At 44.0% G+C, this 15,141-nt stretch overlaps 1 protein-coding gene across 1 annotated transcript in view; it reads left to right on the forward strand.

The window, feature by feature from the left end:
• The first annotated feature begins 1,460 nt into the window (after nucleotides 1–1,460).
• Nucleotides 1,461–15,141, forward strand: part of LOC133659974 (metalloreductase STEAP4-like) — a 51,855-nt gene continuing 38,174 nt past the window's right edge. Inside the window, exons 1-2 of the mRNA XM_062062935.1 lie at nucleotides 1,461–1,673; nucleotides 1,756–1,863. Of these exons, the coding sequence (XP_061918919.1) occupies nucleotides 1,461–1,673; nucleotides 1,756–1,863 (321 nt within the window). The remainder of the gene's footprint in view (nucleotides 1,674–1,755; nucleotides 1,864–15,141) is intronic.

Here is a 15,141-nt window from a genome sequence, read left to right on the forward strand (position 1 = left end):
GCAGATGCCGCAAAAGTCTAGCAGCCGCATTTTGTACCAACTGTAATCTTTTAATGCTAGACATAGGGAAGCCCGAAAATAATATGTTACAGTAATCGAAACGAGATGTAACGAACGCATTAATAATGATCTCAGCGTCGCTGGTGGACAAAATGGAACACATGTTAGCGATATTACGGAGATGAAAGAAGGCCTTTTTAGTAACACTCTTAATGTGTGACTCAAACGAGAGAGTTGGGTCGAAGATAATACCCAGATTCTTTACCGAGTCGCCTTGTGTAATTGTTTGGTTGTCAAATGTTAAGGTGGTATTATTAAATAGGTGTCGGTGTCTAGCAGGACCGATAATCAGCATTTCCGTTTTCTTAGCGTTGAGTTGCAAAAAGTTAGCGGACATCCATTGTTTAATTTCATTAGGATGGCCTCCAGGTGACTACAATCCGGCGTGTTGGTCAGCATTCAGTTTTCTCCAGACTTCAAGCATGTTTTATGGCTGTAATCCACTTGGGTCGTCTTTTCGGATTTCTCGGAATGAGGTCAAAAGGATCTCACTTCTTCTCATTTGTTTTGACAACTTGACACACAACGTACTAATAATGACAGAAAAACTAAGTTACACACATTTTTTCCTGCCAATAAGGCATTTGTCTTGATTCCACGTGGTACATGTCCTGCAGCGCTTTTCTTCATTAGGGCTGACTTCAATATGAAATAATTGTGTTATTAGTGTGTCGTTTTGGAGTAGCTGTCTGCAACTCAGTGTTGGGGTTCGGGAGGAAAATGGAGAATTACTATAAAAAACAATGATATGATAGACATATGTCTTTTAGAACGTGTACAATCAGTAGACATGCATGAATGGCCGTTCAGATGTTGCAATGTCAACAAGTGTCACCTGGATTTGATTCATATCACAGCACTCGTAATTTCATCTAACATGTCCAGATTAATTTTAATCTTATCTGATCTCTTAATACGCTGATGACAAATCTTCACACTTTGGCACAAGTCTTGAAGTGCTCTTCTTATCTTTGCAGCCTTTGTGAGTTATTGATAAAGCTCTCTATATAGTGAAGACAAAGTTCTTGATGAAGCATCTGGTGAGTGTGTAAAGCTGAGGTCAATTGTGATGTTTCCATACCCTTAACCGTTCAAAGTCAGGCGACGTCAGACAGTCTTGATGTGTAATCATCAATAAAAACATAAACACACACACACAGGTTGAAGGGTGAAGTGCTGAGTCACATGGAATGATTTCACAAACACTCTTACACACATGAGGAGAGATTAGCTGTGTAAAAAACACCTTGCTTTGGTTGACCTTATCTTCAAGCGATGATACACAACTGTGGTTGGCTGTCACATGTTTGTGTACACTGCGTGACAAGGAAGACGAGGCAGGTTGTAGACTCCAGCGCTATATAACAACAGAAGAGGGAACTAAGCTAAGCATCATCAACATGACCGTGACGAGTGGTGTATCAGAGGAGGCCAAGCCGGAGCAGGTGACCCTCCATCCCCTGAGAGGAAGAGTTGAACAGGAACCGCTGTGCATCTTTGGTACGGGGGACTTGGGCCGCTCCCTGGGTCTGCGCCTGCTCCAGACGGGCTGCAGGGTGGTGTACGGCAGCCGCAGACCTCACAGCTGCGGCCCTTTGCCCGAAGGAGCTGAGGTAAAACGCACGAGGGTGCTTAGCAGCTATCAACAATAACAGATGTTTGTGCAAGTAAATCACGCTTGTTTGCGGCGCGCAGGTGATGAGCCATGAGGCAGCGGCCAAGGCGGCGCGACTCATCTTCATTTGTGTTCACAGAGAACATTACACATTCATGGAGACGCTGGCGACTTATCTGAAAGGAAAGGTAAATGGATGTTGTCTCTAATGGTGCAATACATCTACTATTGAGTTAGTGGCTGAACAGCATTATTTCATTGTACACAAACAACTATGATTAGTGTGCAGGGTTTTCACTGTAATCATTCAGGATGCAAAATCTACATTCCACAGTATTAGGTGTGTCTATGTAAGAGACTAATGTGTCAAAAATAAACGATTCCTTTGCAAAATACCTCAGCTGCCACAGATACATCCATTAAACAATACATTCTGTTTTGCATCACAGTGCACCATATATGTTTTTAATATGCTTACCCTTAGTACGGGGGTCAGCAACCCGCGGCTCTTGATCCGCATGCAGCTCTTTAGTACCGCCCTAGTGGCTCCCTGGAGCATTTTAAAAAATATATTGAAAATAGAAAAAGATGGGGAAAAATATTTTTTTTGTTTTAGTATGTTTTTTGTTTGAGGACAAACATGACACAAACCTTCCCAATTTTTAGAAACCCCACTGTTTAATGTGTGTGTGTATGCTCCTCTGATGAGAGCATTTGGTGAACATCGTTTTGTTCTACTAATTTCGGCGGTTAGTTGTGTCACAGTCCATAGTGTGGACTGTGACACAACAGTTTGTTTACATTTTGTCCACCAAACGTTGTATACTGTGCGTGAATACACAAATGTAAACTTTGTTGATGTTATCGACTTGTTGGAGTGCTAATCAGGCATGTTTGGTCAGTGCATGACTGCAAGCTAACCAATGTTAGCATGTTATTTAGGCTAGCTGTATGTATGTATATATTGCATCATTATGCCTTATCTGTAGGTATATTTGAGCTCCTTTAATATCCTTTACATTATCTGTATGTAATATTGGCTGCATTTCAGATAGTTGTTTGTGTGCCATGTTGTTCCAGACCACAGCAAACATTTCCTAGCTTGCAAATATTATAATACATCTATTAAAAGAAGACAGCCTGCCATTTCCTTTAACTTAGACACATCTACATGTAGCCGGATTGAGTCTGCGTTGTGTATTGCTGGTGTTGCTTTGAAGACAAGGGGACTCGGTGGTTGCCTTTAGCCGAAACAGGTGGCATATTTATTGCTGTATGAAATACACAGGAAATAATGCAGCAGCATTAACACACGAGTCTGCAGCACACCAGTCTCCTCACGGCATGTCTCAACAGCAAGTGAGTTTAAATGACCAGAAATGCTATATAAAACATTCACAAATGTCACAAAACCTATACATCACAATTAAAAATACACTGAACATTAATACACCACAGTCAAATATTTTATACAATAGGAAAATAAACAATAAATTAAAACAGTACAGAAAAATAGAATAAAGTTTTGGGAGCAACAGAAACATACCTGTATGAAATACACAGGAAATAATGCAGCAGCATTAACACACGAGTCTGCAGCACACCAGTCTAAAATGGAGGGAAAACTTCAATGAAGTGCCGCAGCCACTGTGTGTGAGTGAGAAGTGCTACCGAACAGTACACTAGCAAAACGTTTGCTAACACACTCAAACTCTGAGCAAAACAAGTGTACATGAACATGTCAGCAACATTAGCAGCACAAGAGTAACTTATAACCTCGTTTCACAGTTACATTCTCTTTAAAACACGAGAGCAGAGAAAAACACTCACCTCCTCACGGCATGTCTCAACAGCAAGTGAGGAAGACAACGTCACTACCGGAAGAAGGTGGGACTTCAAAATAAAATGACAAATGCTCCCAAAACGAACTATTTGCTGAAAAAATTACAAAATAAAAGTGACAATGAATACAATAGAGCAATCATATAAAACGTGAGGGAATTTTGGTGGAATGCATAACATATATATTATATACCTGCTACATACACCCCTCCTGAATTACACCAAAATCCTGAGCAGCTAACTGGACATGACCAGTAACACTGGGCCATACGCAAAGGTTTACATTAAGATCTAATCTTCACATTCAGCTTGAGAGCTACCTGACAAAAAGGTTTAGAGAAATCAAAGGGTTGTGCAAGCCCTAGTCCCTCCTAGAATCGCCTGGTGCCGTGTACACCAAACTACCCGGCCCACTTTACTCTTAAGCCACACCTGCAAGGATACACACTAAGTACCATCTTACAGCGGCAAAGTGCAAAACAAAATAAAAACAACAATACAAGACACAATATCCCAGGACAAAAATGAAAAACACAAGACAACCCTTTAGAACAGAATAGGGCAAGAAGACGCAAAGATTACCAACCAAATGAGTTTAAAAACCCTCCATGATAATCGGCGTCTGAGCCATTGTCTCTACTAGGCGGCTGACCCTCTTAACAACCCTGCCAGCACGTGTTCTAAACACACCGCCTTCTTGTGTGGATGCCTGGCTTACTCGACCCCGTACCCCAACTGGCACTGTAACTGGTTGAAATGACTGGATACTACTTGCATCAATCACTGATACTGTATCTGGTGCAACTGACCGGTCTATCTCTGTATCAGAAGAGTCTTGCTCCATATCAGACTGGGCTGCATCCATAGACACTCCGTCACAGGGTTGGTGACTGGCGGATTCTTCAGCCCCGCTCAATACCCATGCACTCGTCCTATCCTCCAAACTCTCCCCCTCCAAAGAGTCGATGATATCCTCCATTTGACACTCATCCTCTGAATCATCAAGACTGTCCTCAGTTCCTGAACATGTCTCCATCAGCAGACTCTATGGGCAGGAAGCTGATGTCCAGGATAAGGTTGCGATGTACCACTTTCGTTTTTCCTTTGTCATCTTCCAACTTTTAGACATGAGTCTGCGGGTTGCTGTCCATGACAGTATAGACTGGTGGTTCCCACTTGTCTGCAAGTTTCTTCTTTCCCTTCTCGCCTTTGTTGGCGAGGAGTACTCGGTCTCCCACATTTAGGTAAGTCCCCTTGACCTTCCGATTGTAACCTCTGGCTTGCGTGTCTTGTTCTTTGATAGCATGCCTTTGTGCGATGCCGGCTGCTTCATGGAGGTAAGACATAAGAGATGTTACATAGCTGTCATAGTCAACGACCACCGGGTCATGTAGGACCCGTTTGAACATCACATCAACGGGGAGCCTCGGAACCCGCCCAAACATGAGATGAAAAGGCGCGTATCCAGTTGTTTCATGCACCGTTGCATTATATGCAAATGTCAGGGTCTGGATTTGCTGGGGCCACTTGGCCTTATCTTTCAGCGACAACGAACGCAGCATATTCCCAAGAGTCCTGTTAAATCTCTCGGTCCCTCCGTTCCCCATGGGGTGGTAGGCTGTAGTGTGCGACTTGGAGACTCCTGATAGTTTAAGCAGCTCCGCAATAAGTTCACTCTCAAAGTTGGCACCTTGATCTGTGTGGATGCGTCTTGGAAACCCGTATACACAGAAGACATTATCCCATAACTTTTTGGCAACCTGCTTCGCCTGTTGGTTTGCACAGGGAAAGGCATGGGCCAACTTTGTGAAGTGGTCCGTCAGGACAAGAACGTCCACTGAACGCTGCTTGCTATCCTCTGCACTCCATAAATCCAAGCACACTAGTTCCATTGGAGCCGAGGTCCTGATACTCTCAAGTGGAGCTCTGGCGGAAGGATCTGGTGTCTTGGCCAGGATGCACCTCTGACAACACTTGATGTAGTCTTTAATTTGATGCTCCATTCTAGGCCAAAAGAAGCGTAGTCTTGCCAGGTAAATTGTTCTTGCCTGCCCTTGATGTCCGGCCAAGTCATGCACACCGCGCAAGGCCTTTTCTATCAGGCTCTTGGGCAACACAAACTGATGCCTCTTCTGTTTGCTCATGGAATCTTTGGCGACTCTGTAGAGCACCCCATCAATAACTTTAAGCCTCTCCCACTGTCTGATAAGGACCAGGGCACTCGTGTCCAGACCATCCTTCTCTCGCCTTGAGGGCCTCCTCTGCCGATTGATAAATGGCATGACTCTAGAAATGCCTGGGTCAAGCTCTTGACTTTTCCGGAGCTCTTCGACGGAAAAGACAGGTAGCAGATCGTGTCCCGGTGAAACAAGGTTCAGAATGGACTGAACCAATTCTGTCACTCTGGACTCTGTAGCTGCCCCCCAGTGGTCGTGAGAATCAAGAACAGCCTTCACAATGTCGCCTTCCAGAGATGGGGGACAACGGGATTGAGTTGCACCTCGTTTTGTCCTCTTCATCTGGTGACACTGGACTTTTAAACGGAAGACATCCTGAACTCCATGTTCTCCAAATCCATCAGGTTCGGCAAGCAGATTGCTGTAGGACTCTGAGACTAGTCTATTCCCAATGGTCTTAGCAAATGGGTCCCTGCTGAGAGCGTCAGCCACTTTGTTCTTGGTTCCTGCAATGTGCTTCAGACTGAATGTGTATGGAGCAAGCTTTGCAACCCATCGCTGTTCGCAGGCGTCGAGTTTGGGCTTAGTCATTATGTATGTGAGTGGATTGTTGTCGGTCCATACTGTGAAGGAATTACCCTTCAGCCAATGGCTGAATTTGTCACACACACTCCACTTCAGCGCCAAAAACTCGAGCCGATGAGCTGGATAATTTTTCTGAGAACTGCTTAGGGTCTTACTTGCAAATGCTATGGGCCGCGCTTTACTTTCACCAGCCGGTACTTGTGACAATACTGCACCAAGCCCGTCCAAGGAAGCATCAGTCGACAGAATCATGGGACGTGGGAAGTCAGGATGTGCAAGGACCACACAGTCCAGCAAACTCTCTTTAAGACTGACAAAGGCGACGTCACACTCTGGAGTCCAGTCATCAGGTTTGAGTTTCCTGAATGTTCCTGCCTTCCCGTTTACTTTTTTCTTTCCTCTTCTCTTTTGACCAGCAGTTAGAGCAAAGAATGGCTTGGCTATGGAAGAGCAGTTGAGGATGAAATGCTGGTAGAAAAACACCATGCCTAAAAAGGATTTGATCCTTCGCACTGAAGGTGTACATCCGTCATCTTCCATGAGATTAGACCTTGACATACTGGATATGACTTCTACCTTCGCAGGGTCCACGGCCACTCCACTTCCATCTACGATGTGACCCAGAAACTTGACGGATGATCGCAACAGGTGACATTTTTTGGGACTCAACTTCAGGTTGTGGTCTCGCAGGCGCTGGAATACGACCTCCAGTCTCTGTAGGGCCTCCTCTTCAATCGCTGCAAATACGAGCAGGTCATCTAAATAACATAACAGGCTACTGAAATTCAGATCCCCAAATATACACAGCATCATGCGCATGAAAGAGGCCGGACTATTGCACAGTCCTTGCGGCATCCTGTTATACTCATGCAGGCCTAGCGGTGTTGTAAAGGCCGTGTATTTTTTGTCCTCTTCAGCCATGGGGATGTTGTAGAAGCCGGACGTTAAGTCCATGGTACTGAAGTAGGTATTCCCTCCCAAGGAAGCCAAGCAATCTGACTGGTGTGGAAGGGGATGGGCGTCCTTGAGTGTTATCGCATTCAACCAGCGGAAATCGGTGCAAATCCTCAAGTTTCCATCCTTTTTCCATACCATCAGTAACGGTGAGGCATAGTCACTAACAGACTGCCGAATGATCCCTTGCTCCTCCATTTCTGTCAAGACTTGACGTAGCTTGTGGTAGTGAGCGGGGGGTACTCTCCGGTAAGTAAGGCGGAATGGCCGGTCATCGGTAAGTCGAATGCGGTAGACAAAGCCCTTCGCTTCACCACAGTCCATTTCGTGCTTGGAGAAGACATCGTTGTAACACTCGAGCAGCCGCACTAACTTTTCCTTTCCTGCGTAGCTAGTCTGACAGGGCTCTATGTCAAGGTTGCCAAGGCCAACATCTCGTAGTCTCTGTTTGAGATCTGAAGGACTGATTGGTGTGTGGTGTTTGCCTGTTAGAGTTTTGTCAATTTGACAAGAGCCTTGGAGGAGTTCAAAATCTTCCACAGCTAAACAAGGGGACACATCTGCCAACTTACAGTTCCTCTTCAGTGTAACTGGTCTATCAGACAGGTTGGTGACCTTCATGGGGACCCACCTATCACCCCACAGAGGTGTCACAACACAGCCAATCATGATGTTACGTGGCATGGACCTGGATGAGGTCGGCTCAACCAACACAGTGCTTCCTGGTGACATGGCCGTATCGTTAGGCAACTTGCCCCAGACGAGGTTGTTCTTGCATCGCTAAAAGTGTTACTGACTGCTTGAGCTTGACTGTGCCAATCTTGTCTGGTAGCTCTTTACCCCTCCAACGAGATGTATTTGCCATGAGGTCCAAGAACTGTTCACACTCTGGGGATGACAAAGGACTGCAAACAGAGATAAGCCGCCAGTAATCATCACTGTTCTTCAACTGGTGCATGAGAAACTTAATCACATTTGTGCCGATGATGAGATCATCTCGCTGGCCTGGCACCACCAGAACTGGAACGATACAGCTAATCCCATACACCTTCAGTTCAACCTCATACATACACTTCGGTTTAGTGAGTTTTCCTCCACACCCAATTAAAACCACTGCCTGTGTCATCAGTTTTGGTCCTAACAAGACTTTTTCACTCAGCATCTTTCCTTCTGCTTCTTCACTGAAAGTACAGGCCATGGAACCTGAATCAAGCATTCCTTGCAACTGGAACATATTATTCACATTAACTGGAGTATAGAACAGTTCATTATATGGCTCAACTCTATGCGTGTTCTGTGCTATTATCTTCACATCAGCCGGTGCTGCACTGCTCACTTTCAAATAACACTGTTCAAATTCACTGTCACTTTTGAGGGATTGATTGTCCTCACCCACACGTCCCCTCTCCCAATGCGGGTCAGTTAGTTTAAACCCTGCTGCTCTGGAGGTGGATGTGCAGCTTGATCCTCCCGTCCGGGAGTGTAGCTTGGACATTCTCTCTTTAAATGGCCAGGCTTAAAGCAAGACAAACACAGGTAGTCCCGCCTGCAGTGCACTAAAGTGGTGTGTTCCACAGACTTGCACACCTTGCAGGGTTTTCTCTGTGACTGGTCAAACGGGCGCTGTCTATACATTGGCTGATTTTTCAGAGCCAGCGCCTGGCTGTTCTGGGCGAGTGTGCGGTCAAGCAGACCAATCAGAGTCTTTAGACAATTATCATCAACCTGAGGCGTAAACTTGGCACTCACTTCGGCCTGGACAGGAGGCAACTCTGGGTAGCTATGTGTAGACACCTCCTCAGACACAGGAGTTTGAATATGAGCAGTCACATGTCTTGCTGGTGCAAGACAGTTTGTTCTGGTGTTCAGCTGTTCTCTCATGTCGATCTGGTAACGGTCAACGTGCTCCTGTATTTCACCAGCAGTCCATCTCTCTGGTGCTTTGAACCGCAGCACTGCAGCAAGGGAGGGATCGGGACAATATTTGACAAACATCATTGTTACCTCTCGACGAGGATCATCAATATGCCGCCCCTGCCTGCTCAAGCCCTCCTCAGCTGCATCAACAGCTTTGTTAAGGCGGATCCAGTATTCGACTGGGTTCTCTCCTGTTACAGGCACAGTGCTATAAAAGTCTGCAAGAGGCATACTGGAACATGACACACCACTAAAATGCTGTTTCAGTAAGTCAGTAATAACTTTTGGGTTGTCATGAGGCATCAGTGATGGATTGCTACGGAGTGTTATCTTTACAATGTCTCTAGCTTTCCCCATCAATCTAGACAACATCTCCTGATGCTGCTCTTCTAGACGTATGTTCCTTTTTCTCAAGTATGTGTCCATTAGCTCTTCCCATTCATGTACTGAGAGCTGGTCGGACCCATCCCCTCTGTACACAGGAGGCTCCCTCACATCGGACTGCATGACTAATTTCACACCAGTCAGGTTAAGCGGGGAGTCAACTATTGACTGACCTGCACCTGAGTTCTGAACTCGTGCTTGATCGCCTTCAATTGTCTGACTCTCTCCCTTTAACTGAGCTGATATGGACTGTCCTACTTGCTGGGCGATGTGTGTGATGAGGTCACTCAAAGCTGGGTCACTCCTGTCTGGTACATTAACTGAATGGGTGGAGCTGAGCGCTGGTGATCCCACAACACCTGGACTTGTGACTGGAGAATTAGACAGCTGCGCCCCCCTCCCAAAACCAGCAACGGGAGAGTTAAACATATGTGCCCCCCTCCCAAAACCAGAAATTGGAGTGTTAAACAGCTGTGCCCCCCTCCCAAAACCAGAAATTGGAGTTCGAACAGCTTTCCCATTTACAACATTGGATTCCATCTTTCAAAATAGTTTAGTTGATGTCAACAAAAATTAAAAAAATATATAACTATTGATTTACATTAACAAATGGAAAGTGCTTTTTTTTTTCCTTATCGTTCACTTGACACTTCACTTTTTTTTCTTTTTTTTTAAATGCCTTTTTAACTTTCCATGAAGAAAAAAAATACCAAATCCCCTTATTAGATACTGCAGCAGCATTAACACACGAGTCTGCAGCACACCAGTCTCCTCACGGCATGTCTCAACAGCAAGTGAGTTTAAATGACCAGAAATGCTATATAAAACATTCACAAATGTCACAAAACCTATACATCACAATTAAAAATACACTGAACATTAATACAACACAGTCAAATATTTTACACAATAGGAAAATAAACAATAAATTAAAACAGTACAGAAAAATAGAATAAAGTTTTGGGAGCAACAGAAACATACCTGTATGAAATACACAGGAAATAATGCAGCAGCATTAACACACGAGTCTGCAGCACACCAGTCTAAAATGGAGGGAAAACTTCAATGAAGTGCCGCAGCCACTGTGTGTGAGTGAGAAGTTTTTTGATTGATTGAGACTTTTATTAGTAGGTTGCACAGTGAAGTACATATTCCGTACAATTGACCACTAAATGGTAACACCCAAATAAGTTTTTCAACTTGTTTAAGTCGGGGTCCACTTAAATTGATTCATGATACAGATATATACTATCATATATAATATCATCATAATACAGTCATCACACAAGATAATCACATTGAATTATTTACATTATTTACAATCAGGGGTGTGGGGAGTGGGGGGGGTTGGACATCAAGTAGTGGACATAGAGAGAGAGAGAGAGAGAGAGAGAGAGAGAGAGGGATCAGAAGGCATAAGAAAAAGAAAAAGTATCTGCATTTGATTGTTTACATTTGATTATTAGCAATCTGGGGAGGGTGTTAGTTTAGGGTTGTAGCTGCCTGGAGGTGAACTTTTATTGCGGTTTTGAAGGAGGATAGAGATGCCCTTTCTTTTATACCTGTTGGGAGCGCATTCCACATTGATGTGGCATAGAAAGAGAATGAGTTAAGACCTTTGTTAGTTCGGAATCTGGGTTTAACGTGGTTAATGGAGCACCCCCTGGTGTTGTGGTTATGGCGGCCATGTACGTTAAGGAAGTAGTTTGACATGTACTTCGGTATCAGGGAGGTGTAGCGGATTTTATAGACTAGGCTCAGTGCAAGTTGTTTAACTCTGTCCTCCACCTTGAGCCAGCCCACTTTAGAGAAGTGGGTAGGAGTGAGGTGGGATCTGGGGTGGAGGTCTAGAAGTAACCTGACTAGCTTGTTCTGAGATGTTTGGAGTTTAGATTTGAGGGTTTTGGAGGTGCTAGGGTACCAGGAGGTGCATGCATAATCGAAAAAGGGTTGAACGAGAGTTCCCGCCAGAATCCTCAAGGTGCTTTTGTTGACCAGAGAGGAAATTCTGTAGAGAAATCTCGTTCGTTGGTTAACCTTTTTGATTACCTTGGTTGCCATTTTATCACAGGAAAGGTTAGCCTCTAGAATGGAACCTAGGTAGGTGACCTCATCTTTCCTGGTGATGACACTGTCACCTACTTTTTTGGTGAAGTCATTGACTCTCTTAAGTTTGGTGTGGGACCCAAACAGGATGGATTCTGTTTTACCCAAGTGGATGGATAGCTTGTTGTCAGCGAGCCAGGTGCAAGTTCTACAGAGCTCAGCACTGAGGATTTTCTCCACCTGTGACTTGTCCTTGCTGGATACCAGCAAGGCAGAGTCATCCGCAAACAAAAACAATTCACAGTCGCATGCCGATGACATGTCGTTTATGTATATTAGGAACAGTAAAGGTCCCAATATACTGCCTTGGGGGACTCCACAGCTCACCGAGAGGGGGGGGGGGGACACGGTGCCGTTCACCTCTACCACCTGCTCCCTCCCCTCCAAGTAAGATTGCATCCAGCTCCAAGAGGTTTTGTTAAATCCGATTGCTCTGAGTTTATCCAACAGTATAGCGTGGTTAACGGTGTCAAAGGCCTTCTGAAGGTCCAGCATGACCATGCCGCAGTATTTGCCCGCGTCCACCCCATGTTTGATGTGGTCGCTCAGATAGAGAAGGCATGTGTCAGTGGAGTGGTTAGTTCTGAAGCCGGATTGGAATTTGTACATGAGTTTATTAGTGGCAAGGTAACTATCCACCTGTTCATAAACTATTTTTTCCATTACTTTCGAAATGGAGCTGAGAATAGAAACAGGTCGGTAGTTGCCAGGTTCCAATTTGCTTCCTTTTTTAAAGAGGGGAGTTACTCTTGCTATCTTAAAATCTTTTGGTACTTGGCCTTGTGTAATTGATAGGTTTATTATGTGCGTGATGATCGGGGCAATGATGGAGGCAGAGTCCCTGAGGAATCTGGAGGGAATATTATCTTGTTAGGGTGGAGCGCGCTCAATTTTTTAAACACCTCATCAGCTGTGACCATTTCTAATTTGAAATCATCGTTGGATACTCCTAGCTTTCTGTAGAAGGCTTTAATGTGTTCTACACCAAAACGACCAGAGTGGTGGGACAGCTTGTTGACAAGAGTTGCGGCTATGCTGGTGAAAAAGATGTTAAGTCTGCTAGCTACCTCCATTTTGTCTGTAATGAGGGAGTCACCCTCCTTGATGCTGATGTTGGTGAGTCTTGTTTTAAGTTTCTGGCTGCAACCAGGAAGCTGGTTGTTGAGAATTTTCCAGAGCTCACGTGGCTTGTTCGTGTTTTCCTCTATTTTGTCGTTAATGTAATTTTTTTTTAAGGATTTAGTCAGGTTGGTTGACTTATTTCTTAATTTATTGCATTGCTTTTTGAGAGTTGAAAGGAGTAATTTGAGGTTGATATTATTGGGTTGTTTATCTACTTCTGTTTTACATTTTTGGTATTCAGAGTATTTCCTGTCTCTGTCTTTTATGGCAGCTAATAGGTCCGGATTCATCCATGGTTCCGAGCGGGCTTTGATCCTGACTGTTTTCACGGGAGCCATGTCATTTAGTATCTTTAGGAACGCCGTTTTGAAGCGATCCCGAGCGACATCGACCAGGTTGCTCGCGAGCACAGGGGACCAGTCCCACTCATCTAATTTTAAATTGAAATTGTCATTGGAGTATTTTTTGAGAGATCTGGATTGGGCTGTTATGTGGCCATTGGCTTTAGGTTTAGCTATTTTACGGGTGCAGAAGGTTAGATAGTGGTCGCTAAGACCACAGATCATGACCCCACTATTTTTTATTTTAGGCCGGTCTGAAGTGAGAATGAGATCTATGGTTGATTGGGTGGAATCACACACCCTTGTGGGTAGCGCTATTAGCTGGGAAAGACCGTGCAGATTACAAAACTTGCTGAAGGATCTGAAGACAGGTGCATCTTTGCGTTGAATATCTGTGTTCAGATCCCCAGTTATAATTTTCTCCATGTTGTCTGTCCCTGCCAAGCATTCTTCCAAAGCCCCATAGAAATCACTCTGATTAGGGGGTCTATAAACAGTCCCTATTAGTACCGGCTTAGCGTTTTTAAATTTGATTTCCGCCCACACAGATTCCAGGTCATTGTGGTTAAGATCAGTGCGAGTTATGTATTTAATATCCTGGTGAATATACATACAAACGCCCCCACCGTGTTTATTCCTATCCTTTCTGATAACCGAAAAGTTTTGTATTTCTATCTCTGAGTCAGAAATACTTTGATCAAATTTGGTTTCAGAGAAACACAAGATTTTTACCTTCGTGTTGAGGAACATTTCTCTGATTTGGTCGAGTTTGGCTCCAGAGAGGCTGTTCACATTAAGGTGGATGATGTGTAGTCCACTGGAACCAAAAAGAGCATCAGAGTCCCCTGTGTTGTGGTACTGACCAGAAAAATTGTTGGTTATTATTGCTGTTGCAGTTGAAGAGCAAGGAGAGAGAGGAGAGAGAGAGAGGGGCATATTGATCGTCCTCCAGGTGAAGGGGGAGGGAGAGAAAGGGGGAGGGGAGGGAAGGGAGGAGGAGGCCAGGTAGGGTTGCTGGGGGATGGGTTGTGCTACCGAACAGTACACTAGAAAAACGTTTGCTAACACACTCAAACTCTGAGCAAAACAAGTGTACATGAACATGTCAGCAACATTAGCAGCACAAGAGTAACTTATAACCTCGTTTCACAGTTACATTCTCTTTAAAACACGAGAGCAGAGAAAAACACTCACCTCCTCACGGCATGTCTCAACAGCAAGTGAGGAAGACAACGTCACTACCGGAAGAAGGTGGGACTTCAAAATAAAATGACAAATGCTCCCAAAACGAACTATTTGCTGAAAAAAATACAAAATAAAAGTGACAATGAATACAATAGAGCAATCATATAAAACGTGAGGGAATTTTGGTGGAATGCATAACATATATATTATATACCTGCTACATACACCTTTGGTCATTAAAAGACAGTAATTTCCATTTCCAGTTATCTCACCTTCTGAGTAGCCTCTGATTTACCAATGTTTTTTAATGTTGTAAAAACGTGTAGAATAAATATTGAATTTCAACATTTCTGTCAACAGAGATTTGCTTCAGCCTGTGACACATAGTCATTTTGAAAGTACACTAATGTAGCTAATACAAACACTTACATCATGTGTTGCTTTCATTATAACACATATATACACCTTTTCATTTTTTGCGGCTCCAGACAGATTTGTTTTTTGTATTTTTGGTCCAATATGGCTCTTTCAACGTTTTGGGTTGCCGACCCCTGCCTTAGTGCAACACACCAAAAAATAAAGGGGCTGATCTACTAAAGGTTTGCGAGTATTAAAACACATGCAAACTTGATAGCACAAACAAAGCTGATCTAATAAGCTAATGCGCAGGGGATTGCATCTCTAGAAAGAGCAAAATAGAGACAGCAATCTATTTATAGTGTCTGTCTTCATGTATATCCAAAATGTATGCGGTATCAGAACGGCCACAATATGGGATGAGGAGATGCAAATATAATAATTTAGCACATACACTGTGATTTATCAAGCATAAAATTGTTCTGAGGCTGCTGTT

This window comes from Entelurus aequoreus, linkage group LG11 (genome assembly GCF_033978785.1).
Source record: "Entelurus aequoreus isolate RoL-2023_Sb linkage group LG11, RoL_Eaeq_v1.1, whole genome shotgun sequence".
Lineage (NCBI taxonomy): Eukaryota > Metazoa > Chordata > Actinopteri > Syngnathiformes > Syngnathidae > Entelurus > Entelurus aequoreus.